This window comes from Corylus avellana, chromosome ca1 (assembly GCF_901000735.1).
Source record: "Corylus avellana chromosome ca1, CavTom2PMs-1.0".
NCBI lineage: Eukaryota > Viridiplantae > Streptophyta > Magnoliopsida > Fagales > Betulaceae > Corylus > Corylus avellana.
This window is the reverse complement of record NC_081541.1, coordinates 46,045,754-46,056,798: the sequence shown is the minus strand read 5'-3', so window position 1 is coordinate 46,056,798 and position 11,045 is coordinate 46,045,754. Positions and strand designations below refer to the sequence as shown.

At 33.5% G+C, this 11,045-nt stretch overlaps 1 protein-coding gene across 3 annotated transcripts; it reads left to right on the top strand.

The window, feature by feature from the left end:
• The first annotated feature begins 1,757 nt into the window (after positions 1-1,757).
• LOC132186598 (peptidyl-prolyl cis-trans isomerase FKBP42) lies at positions 1,758-7,002 on the top strand. 3 transcript variants are annotated; one of them, XM_059600588.1, is made up of 8 exons: positions 1,758-1,898; positions 2,192-2,268; positions 2,886-3,068; positions 4,400-4,489; positions 5,056-5,240; positions 5,368-5,490; positions 5,593-5,745; positions 6,451-7,002. In XM_059600588.1, exons 2-8 carry the CDS (start codon positions 2,232-2,234, stop codon positions 6,775-6,777), a joined length of 1,098 nt encoding a protein of 365 aa, XP_059456571.1. In that variant the 5' UTR covers positions 1,758-1,898; positions 2,192-2,231; the 3' UTR covers positions 6,778-7,002. The 3 variants fall into 3 exon arrangements, with proteins under 3 accessions (XP_059456571.1, XP_059456565.1, XP_059456578.1); XM_059600582.1 differs by having other exon boundaries at positions 1,758-1,902; XM_059600595.1 differs by lacking the exon at positions 1,758-1,898 and adding an exon at positions 1,920-2,070.
• The last annotated feature ends 4,043 nt before the right edge of the window (positions 7,003-11,045 follow it).

Sequence of the window (11,045 nt, the reverse complement as noted above, 5' to 3'; positions counted from 1 at the left end):
GGCCACCTCCTTAATTAAAGAGTAAAATGGTAAAGTGGCTTATCACTTCTTTACTTATTTTTATTTTCTTTAAAGGTTTATGTGGCTCAATCCAAAGTCCCATTCATTTAAAATGAATGGCCCAACACTTCTTTAGAATATAAGAGACCTTAATTAATCCCTTTCATTAGTATCCAAGAGATGCAAGAAAGTTTAATTAGCATTTCTTCTCATAATGACAACCTGGAAAAGGAAATACCTTCTTAATTATTCCCATGGTCTGCATGTTTTTGCTTTAACATACATTTGGTATCAAATTTTACATATTGATTCATTTACTGCCCTTCTTTCTGATTTTGTTTAGACACTGACATGTTTGTGCAACAAGTTCATATCAAATTAATTATATATATATAATGCGTCATTTTACCGTTCAAACAATAATATTCATAAAGTAGTGACGTTTGAATATTGGTACCTACAAAATTGCTTGATTATGAAACCATGTGCACATGGTGAAAATTCCTTTTTATTCGAATAAAGTTTCGGGAAGATGAATAGTCTATATTGAGTGGACGGATTATAAACAAAATTAATTAAATTTTTTATTTTTTATTAACTTAAACGAAAGCAAAATCTACCACTACATATGGGTTTGAGATTATCCATATTCAATCCGGTTATTATGGAAACACGTGATTATATATGTGTGAGGAATTGCAATAAAGTTGTAATCCTCTAAAAATAAAAATTATTATTTAAAGTCTTGTGGGGTCAATAGAGAAAAGAATAAAAGAATAAAAGAAAGCAAAAAAGAAAAGTAGAAAGAAAGAAAGAAATATGATTCGCACGTGACACACGTTCTCCGTGATGTGCATGCTCCAGAAGTGTAAACACCATTTATTTATTTATTTATTTTTTTTTTTTTTTTTTAAAGAAGGTTGCGTTTGGAATTGCGATTTCGTAAGAATAATTTGTGTTTTTAAAATATATCGTAAAACGTAAGACGTTTGACATTGCGATTTAAAACGCACTTAATTTAAAATAGGAAAAAAATTTGCAATTTCAATAACCAGGCTAAGGGGTATTTATTTGAAAAAATACGAATTTAAATTAAAATCATGAATTCGCATAACAAATATTTAATAAAAAAGTATTTTTAAACATGTTTTACCAAACGCCATTACGATTTTAAAAAGTAGCGATTTAAAAAATGACACGTATTGAAACAACAATCACAAACAGACCCGAAGTAAGAACAAACAAAATTTAATTTACGAAAAAAATTATATTTAGCTCATAAGATTTCATTGAATTTGGATTTAGTCATTGGATTTTTATTTTCAAGAATAAAGTTTTTATTTTTGGCTCAAGTTTTCAATTAATTCATCGATCACTTTACCATCAAAGTTAACATTTTTTATTTGCCACATGTATTTTATTTGACACACCAAAATCTATTTGAGCGTCAAAGTTAGCGGTTTATCTATGTAATCTCCACCTACAATAGCATAATTCAAAACTTATTTTGTCTTTAAAATCGTGAGTTTTTTAAAATATACTTCTTGCTTGCGATCTAAAATAATAGAATTTTTATTTAATTTTTTAAACCGTCATTTAAAAAAAAAAAAAACAAAAAAAAACCTTTTTTTTTTTTGTCAGTTAAAACAAAATTAGTCCCTTAATTTTATTTTTTAATTTTTAAAATTTATATATTGAATTTCGTACAGTTTAAAATCTCTCCCTGCAGCACGTGTGCCAGATGCAACAGAACAATTAAGTTGAAGTACTCGGAATTTGATCGCTTTTGTTTGTCTCTGGAATCTTCTTCGATCGTTGAAAAACCAAAACAATCATCTTGTCGCATTTGCCCAACAAATTATCAAAGCGCAAAGCTCTCCGATCCTACTACTCCCACTGCAAGTAGACCTATTCTCACTCTCTCTCTCTACGATCCGTTTGCTTGCTGAGAAAATCTTTGGGAGCGTGGAAGAGAAAATTTTGAAGCTTTGGATTTTTGTGGGTGTATTTGTTTTTTTTAAAGAAATGAAGTCAACTGAGCTAAACTGGTCCTTTTAGAAGCTCAGCTGAGTGGGGTTTTCTCCTTTTCCAGCTACATTTTTCTCAGTTACCAAACGGACCGTAGAATCTACTCCTTTGTCCAAATTGTGTATGTACTGATTGGTGCTTTATTTGACTTGGGTCTGTGCAGAAATCTGAGGAAAGGCCTTCGGTTTGTCGAATTTTGAAGAATGGATGAAGTTCAGGAGCAGCAAAGTCAACCACTTGGTGAGCTAATAAACATTTGAGCTTCAATTTGCAGAATCAAATATTTGATCTTTTTGTTGTTATTCTGTGTTTGAAGATTTTATATCGAAAGTTATATATGTTTAACCTTTGGATTTTTCACCCAATTCGGTTAGTTAATATGCTGGATTGATGACCCATTTTAGTGCTTATCTGGAAACTTTTGAAGATGTTTGCTTGATATTTGTTATGGGCCATTGCAATAATTCTGAGCTGTTTTATGTATCACAACACATAGTGAAAGGAAATTCCAAGCTTAATTTGTAAAGAAAGTATAGTAGATTTGCACATTGCTACTTCTTGTTACTTTTTTTTTTTTTTTGGCTTATATTAAGCTTAAAGTATGCTGGATGGTGGGAGGTGTATAGATGTATTCTTTGTTGCTCTAACGACTACACATAGTCTTGCTAGAGTGCTCCCTCTTTGATTTCACCTTATTATCAACAATAAGATTGTTCTTTTCTCTGTGCATTGGTATGATAGGCATTTGCCAAAAGGACAGTTCTTACCTACACCAATTGTACTGAACTTCACATTTAGGAAGTAAAATCATGAATCATAGTAGGTACTTATACCGTCTATGGCCGTGCCTTTTGCAGATCTAGATAATGAAAATGAAATAGTAGCTGAAAGTGCTGCATTTGTGCATGGGGAACCTCCTCAAGATGCTAATGCCCCCCCAAAAGCTGATTCTGAGGTGGAAATTCTTCATGAGAAAGTCACAAAGCAAATCATTAAGGAAGGCCGTGGTCAGAAACCCTCGAAATATTCAACATGCTTCTGTAAGTGCTGGATGGTTTCTTATTTTTATACTCCTGAATCTTTATCTTGAGAATTAATATATTCTAGTTTTCTTTTTGGTCATCTTTCGCGTCCATGGAAATTAAAATCTTGAAATTCCCGTATCCACAACTAATTAGCAACTAATACTATCATACAATCATTTAGTTGATCTGTTTAAATTCCTGTATTGGTGTCAGGTGTCTGATGTCTGGCATTGAACATGTGATAGTACTTTACCCATTATTTCACTGAAACTTCCAATGATGATTATCTTTAGAAGTTATATATCATAAGGTTGTAGAAAATGGCGTGGCAAAGACTAGACTGATCAATTTGAGGGATCCTTAATTGGCATGCTAAGGTTAAGGCTATAAATATTTACACTGTTGTGAGTGTTTCAGTCATTTTACTAATGCCAGGTAGTTTTATGTTGAAAGTGCTTTATGTTGATAAGGTTTTTTTCCATTTTCTTTTAATATGTTAACAGAAAAAGATATTAATATATTAAAAAAAAAATTTCATGTTCTTTAATTTATCTCATTCCTTGAGCAGAACTGCCAATTTGTTTTGGGGCGATAAATGTTCTCTGATTCATGTGTATCATCTTAAAAGAAGAAGAAATAGTCTTCAAACAAAACAAAAAAAAAAATTGCAATAGTGTTTAACATTTAGATGTAATTAGGCAATGTTATATAATATTGTATATTAACCACCCTTATATAAATCATCTTTCTTCCAATATTTTGGTTAGAAGATATTGGGTTGATTAAATGCTCTTTTCTTTTCTTTTTTCTCTCTACATTTTATATCTTATAATTGTGTCTTGTAAGTTGAGGATTCTGACTCATTGATGTTGGCATGGGATATTATTTTGCCTAGGTCGGCTGGGCAATTCCCAAGTATAGATCAATACTGGAAATCCATTACAAAAGTCTTGCCCAATAGGTTCAGAGAAGTTCTTGGCTCTGTGGCTCCATGCAATTATCTTCATTATTCTCTTCTATTGGCAATCATGTTGCAGTTGTTTTCATATCTAGCAAGCTCATTTCTAAGCTAACATGGCAGCCTGAATTTGATTTTTGGAAGAAATGTTTTTTTTTTTTTTTCTTTTTTTGTAAGTAATCAAGATGTACATAAAAAGCATATTAAGGATTCGTGTTGCCAATCTTAATTAGTTAGGATTAAGCTTAGTTGAGTTGAGTTACAGATTGTTGTGGCATCATGATGCTAGATTGCATCTAGTAATATTATACTCCTCAAAGAAGCTATTAAAAATTGTCTCATGGGATGCTAACTTCTTTATCCTTTCCAAACCACATATGTGTGATAGTGCACTACAGGGCATGGACAGAGAGCACCCAGCACAAGTTTGAAGACACGTGGAATGAACAAAGACCTATTGAGTTGGTATTAGGAAAAGGTATTTGCTATATGATCCTGATTCTTTGTTTTTTTAAATGAAAAAATATCTGCATGAAACTTTGCCTGAATAGTCTTATTGTAATTCCACTCTGTCGGTTTTATTAGTTCCCTCTAAGCTATACTTTTCTATATATGATTATTTCAGGCCATACCTTCTGAGTAACTGATAGTGGTGTTTATTATATTTAGCTCAGTGATTTATATAGATGAATGGGCGAAAATGGCATAGTGATTCATTAACGTTCATTTCTATGTGGAGTTTGTAGCAAATGGACTACGGAAGTTAATGGGATGGTTATTTCCAAAATGTTGATGAAAGTGTAAAATATCCATTTTATTGTTCTAAATTAGATTAAATGTGAAGATTAAAAACCAACAGAAGGAAAAGAATATTGGGGAATACGGCTGCCATAAACTACAGATAAACATGCCTAGCACACTCTTTTTGACTCATTTGCATGTACATATGCATTGTAATCATTTAAGTATCAGTTAAATATTTACCTGCTGTAATGTTCTATTGGACATGTTATAGAACAATGATGTATTTACTTACTGCAACAGAGAAGAAAGAAATGGCTGGTTTGGCTATTGGTTTGTCCAGCATGACATCTGGTGAACATGCCCTGTTACATGTGGGCTGGGAATTCGGTTACGGGGAAGAAGGAAGCTTTTCTTTCCCAAATGTTCCACCCAGGGCAGACATAATATATGAAGTTGAGCTCATTGGGTTTGATGAGACAAAAGAAGTAAGTTGCTCTTAAATGACTTTCCAAGTATTTCTGGATGTTCAAAGTTTCTGTTTGATTGTATGAGCTTGAATACGTAGGATTGCTAACAGCACATATATGTGGTGATGAATACTGCATTTCATAGGGGAAAACTCGTGGTGACATGACTGTGGAAGAAAGGATTGGTGCCGCAGATCGAAGAAAGATGGATGGAAATACTTTTTTTAAGGAAGAAAAACTGGAGGAGGCTATGCAACAATATTCGATGGTTACACACTTATGTTCCTTAAATATTACTGTTTCTCAGCATCTGAGTTTATACATAATTTTTCTTTTCTAAGCAAGTCCTGATCATTTTTCTTCATGTCAGGCCATCACATATATGAACGATGACTTCATGTTCCAGCTGTTTGGAAAGTACAGGGACATGGCTTTAGCTGTTAAGAATCCATGTCACCTTAACATGGCAGCATGCCTAATAAAGCTCAATCGCTATGAAGAAGCGATCGTGCAATGCAGCATTGTAAGTACATGGACATATTTCAATTTATTTGAATGCAAAAATATTTTTCGTCTTTGGTTTTGACAAATATTAAAGAAAACTTGAGTTGGCATATTTATTTCACAAACCTACATTTTCATCTGTCTTTTTGACATGGATGGAAAAAACTTGTGTTTTCTTCTAATGGTGAATCAATTTAAAGATCTATGTGCCACCTGGATATGCCCTCAGGAATTATACTAATTGCTTACCAGCCCAGATATAAACATTTAAAAACACTTAAGAACCCTATTGACATGGTCTTGCTACTCTTGTAATTTCAGTCTTTTTGTTCACTAGCGTGCTGTATGGCGTTCTTTTTCTTTTCTTTTTTTTTTTCCCATTTGAATCTACGAAAGTATGAGGGTAAAAAATCTTAAAAGTTGCTTCCTTTCTTTCTGTAACTCCTTTGGATAACTCATTATAGGGTAACTTCTTTTTCCCCCATCAAAGGTTTCTTAATGAAAAATCTACCAGCTGTTTGCACACAACCCAAAACACAGATATACACAAAATATCAAGTGATATTTTGTGATGGGCAACAAACATTTTAGAAAACAACATTCTCTCTCTCTCTCATGTAATCAACACCCATGAATATGGTGATCAATGAGATTTCTATAACATTAACACTTACTTAATTATTTATGAAACAAATGGATTTTTGATGTGATGATGGGCTCACAGGTGTTGTCAGAGGATGAAAACAATGTCAAAGCCCTGTTTAGACGTGGCAAAGCTAGAGCAGAACTTGGGCAAACAGATGCTGCCCGGGAGGACTTCCTAAAGGCACAGAAATTTGCACCTGAAGACAAAGCAATTGCAAGGGAGTTACGTTTGATTGCAGAGCATGACAAGGCTGTTTATCAGAAGCAAAGGGAGATTTATAAAGGAATCTTTGGACCAAGACCTGAACCCAAACCAAAGCGATTTAATCGGCTGGTTCTCTTTTGGCAATGGCTGTTGTCACTCTTCTATGGCCTCTTCAGGCGTGGAGGGCACAAAGCAGACTAATCAAAAGTCTTCATGAGCAGATGGGCAAGAGGTTTTTTGTATACTAAGCAAATATGATATTTCTGGTGTTGAATGTTTACTGTCCAAAGGTTTCAGTGACAGAGACATCCAGTTGTTTCTTCAAGTGTAGGCTATGCTGAGGCCCAAGATGCGTTTATAAAGTAACTTTTGACATTCTAATAGGACCCTAAAACAATGAATTTGTTAAGAACAGTTTTCAGTTTTCTTTGTGTCTTACACTAATCAATTCACACTTGCAAAAGAGAAAAGAAATAAACAATGGAGTCTGCCGGAGGATACTGGCTGATGCTTAAGTCAGCAAAATGTTTTAAGAATATAAGTGATAATGCTAATGCACAGAGTTTTAGACATAGATCAAAAATCATTTAAACATGGATCAAAAGTCATTTTTATCTGGCTATGAGTTACTTTTTGCAGTGGCTTGTTTCCAACTGCTTTCAGTCAGTTTCTGTACCACAACCCATCTTTCTTGGGTGATTCATCCCACGTTCTCCTGAACATGGCTTGTCCCATTTTTCTCTTCTCCGGTGCAAATGGTGGCCTAGGCCAACAGGTTCATCCTTGGGATTGACATTATATTTTAAAGGACTTCATACATAGATGTTGCTGATGAGCAATGGAGCTGCTATGTGGATGTTCAATGATTGGGCAGTTCTGAGAGGTGAATTATCAAAGAAGTTGCCTGTTTTTATGCAAATTCAAGGCAGCAGTATGATTTATGGTATCATCTAGGCCAGCAGCTCATTCCCTCAAATGAATGAGCTTTGTGCATCACTAATTATCTTCTAATGGTTTTGTGCAAATGGGCCTATTAGAAAAACTTTTTGCAGCAATGAGGAAATCCATTTCAACATATGTTATTGTTACCATATTTAAATGGATTAAGCTTCTAAATTGAGAGTGATTATGGCTTCGCAATTTATATGCATTTTAAAATAGAAATTGACAGTTTGAAAACATGATGTGTTTTTTTTTCTTCATTTTCTTGCAGTGTGTACATATGCACATTTTTTAAGACATAAATTACACTCAAAAGTTTTATCAAACGCTTAACTATGATTTTATTAATTGTGTTTTAAAATTATTATCTATTCAAATTGTACTTTTCAAACAGCTAAAAGTCAAACATCTCTAATCCAGCTTTTCTTGCACATAATAAATATTCCACATAATGCTGAAGTATAGCATTAATAATTTGACTATGTTCTTTGTTGAATTTGTTAGCCCAAACATGGAAACTTCCTTGCACCACAAATATATTATAAAACTTTTTTCTACATGAAATTGCAAACAGAGAAGAGATTAATCTGAAAGCACCACCCTATCTACATCAGCTAACACATAAAACATTCTACCATAGTTGCTTTGGCATGGACATCCAAGCAAAATAAGCACAAACAAGCTTCTGTGATATGTACACATAAACAGCAAATGATAAACTCATCAAAGTCAGATCTTTCCAATCACCCTTCTGCTTTGGGCTCAAATTCTCTCTCAGAATCTTCCCAAACTTCACAAAACCAACAGAAGATCTCTGCAACAGCAACTTCCTTTTGCTCTCTTCTTCCTTGGTTCTGGGGTTAGAGGTATCCACTGGTTTGTGTCTTTGGCAACATGAAAGGATGAGTGTTCTTGGGCTGCTGCTCTTTTTGAATTCTTGATATGTGATGGGTTTTCTGTGGAATGAATGGCCAATTGAAAGAGCAGCCATGGAAGGTAAATGAGGCTTTGATTTGAAGTTAAGGTGGGTGGGATGGAGAAGATGGGTTTTGTTCAAGGAGGGGTTTTGTACTTTTGTTTGACCTCATCATTCAAAAAGAAGATAACCCATCAGCCTCAGTGGCTGCTAGTGCAATAGAAAATATCTTTCATGTAACTACAAAATATATACATATCTTTCATTTGAAAGCAAATTACTCCTATTTACCTCAAGACTTTTAGGGCAAACAATGTGGCCCAAATTGAAAAAGTTACCATTACACTCTTTCCTCTTCCATTTCCCTATCTACATCAATTTTGGCATGTTCTAATTTTTTTTTCCCCCTAAAGTCGACAAGAAAATTAAAAATTTAGAGGAGGCTCAAGTTCATTTTTCTAGTAACAACGTTAACTATGACAATATGTGTTCGTACATTGAGTTTAAGTTTTGTTAAGACATGATTATAAGACTATATAGATCAAGTTTTGTCTAAGGCATAAGTATAAGATGATTTAATGACATATCAATTTAATAAACTTCAACTTTATCCTTATCAAATAAGCTATGAAATACCCACTAATTAGTGCAAATTTAGACATGAAATTAAGGTAATAAATTTTGTTAAAGTATTAATTAAATATTTAAATTCACAATTTTTTAGGCCAACAGTTACCAATCCACTGCATTGACTTATCCTCGTGGTCTCCACACCATTCAAATGTGCTTATCCCTTCTTTCAGCATTTTGACTGTTCCACGTGTGGCTTCTTCAGCAAGCTCATCCTAGTGGTGGGCCAACCAAATACCATCCAACGGCTCTGATTCGAAACTCCAAACTTAATCTACACCCTTAACGTACACCATCAGACACAGTGTCAGAGAACAGGTCAAAAGAAAAGTAATCCTGTGACGTCAAAAGTCCATGATGGAGTCAAACTGTCCTTACTTTTCAAACGTGTTCTACACCCGCTCTGAGATTCTAACACGTGTAAAATATAACACGTGGTCGATAGAGATCGAGAGTTTTACATCATATACACGCTAGAGGGTAGGGAAAAGATATGAGTGAGAAATCAATTAACTGGCACGGCTGGCCCAGGTTTTAAGGAAAATAGACCCACAAAAGTGTTGCAGGTTGCAGAATTTGGCATCCTGAGATCCAATCATATTGCGCCACGTAAGTGTACTATGACTCAAGGGTCAATGCAAAGTAATTTAATTTGCATTTGATATGGGTGATGGGGTTGGTATTGTATGGTACAAAGTCCATCAAGAAGTGTTATAAGTTTTAACAAAACTTTTATTTTTAAAATTTTTCAATAAATAAAGTTCCATATTTTTTAGGTTCCATTCCTAAGTAGATAGCATTTTAATAAAGTAATTAATTTCTTGTCTTTTGCATACACTTTTTCTTCATAGCCAATTTTGCGAATAATAAATTATTACATACATAATTTATAATTTCGATGATGCAATTAATTGCACGGCCAAATTCAAGTAGCAAACACTTGTAAAACAATTGGAGACATTCATAGACTTGCTAAAAATTTGCCAGTAATGAACTCTTTGATACTTAAATCAACCAAAAAATTAAAATATAGGGTTTTTCGAATTAAGTATATAGATATGGGCGTTGGATAGTTTTGGCCTTAGTCGGATATCAAGCAAATTGAATTTAAATCGTATTGAAATCACTTCATAGTTATCTTCAGTACTACAAGTCTAACATTCTTTTAACGTGGGTTATTGTCTTCATTTAAGTAGATGTTACACTGATATGGTTAGTCGAATTATCTAGGTTTCCTATCATCTGTTCTCTACTAAATTCCTTTATGTTGGCCTTCGTGATCAAGATGAAGCTATCGGTTTGAGCTTTATCATCATGGCCCGAATATTAAGTTTACAGGTCGGTTTTCTTGACAAAATTTGGTCAAGTGTATTAATGTATATATGGTCTTTCGATAATAATATAAATATAATTTTTTTTTTGTTGCACATGCAATTTCGTCTTAATACTCATAGGCAACCTCTTAGATTTCTTAATCTTTAAATGAAACCATTGTCCATGTCGTTGATCACAATACCAACAAAATCACGTGGTACACTTCCTAATGAGTCTTGTTTAGTCAACTAATCATCAATTGAGGAACACAATCTTTGTTATTTTTTAACTTCATTATTAATAAAAGTGACTTGAATGTTCTAACTTCTAAGACCCAAGCTTTAATAAAGAAAACAATTTGAATAGTTTTTTAAAAAAGTTTTGTTCATCTATGTAGTTTAATTCCACTTGCAAAATAATAAGATAAGCAATAACTTCAAATCATTTAAATAACTACATCTACCTCATATGCCATTTTCTCAACAAGACCTTCATTACCCATAGATTTTGAAAGGAGACCTTCAGCATAGGCATGCATCCCATTACTCAACAAGATCTTCATTACCCTCAGCATAGGCATGCATCCCATTCTAATATTCTCTCAAAACTCACTCATGAGTCTCATCATTCTTCCTTTTTTGTCTTTCAAATTGGCTTGATAACAAAG

Excerpts from the sequence above, each read along its gene's own strand:
- LOC132186598 (XM_059600588.1), top strand. The coding sequence starts at position 2,232 with ATGGATGAAGTTCAGGAGCAGCAAAGTCAACCACTTG. Across the intron at positions 2,269-2,885 it reads GCAGCAAAGTCAACCACTTG|ATCTAGATAATGAAAATGAA; the intron begins GTGAGCTAATAA and ends TGCCTTTTGCAG. Across the intron at positions 4,490-5,055 it reads TGAGTTGGTATTAGGAAAAG|AGAAGAAAGAAATGGCTGGT; the intron begins GTATTTGCTATA and ends TTACTGCAACAG.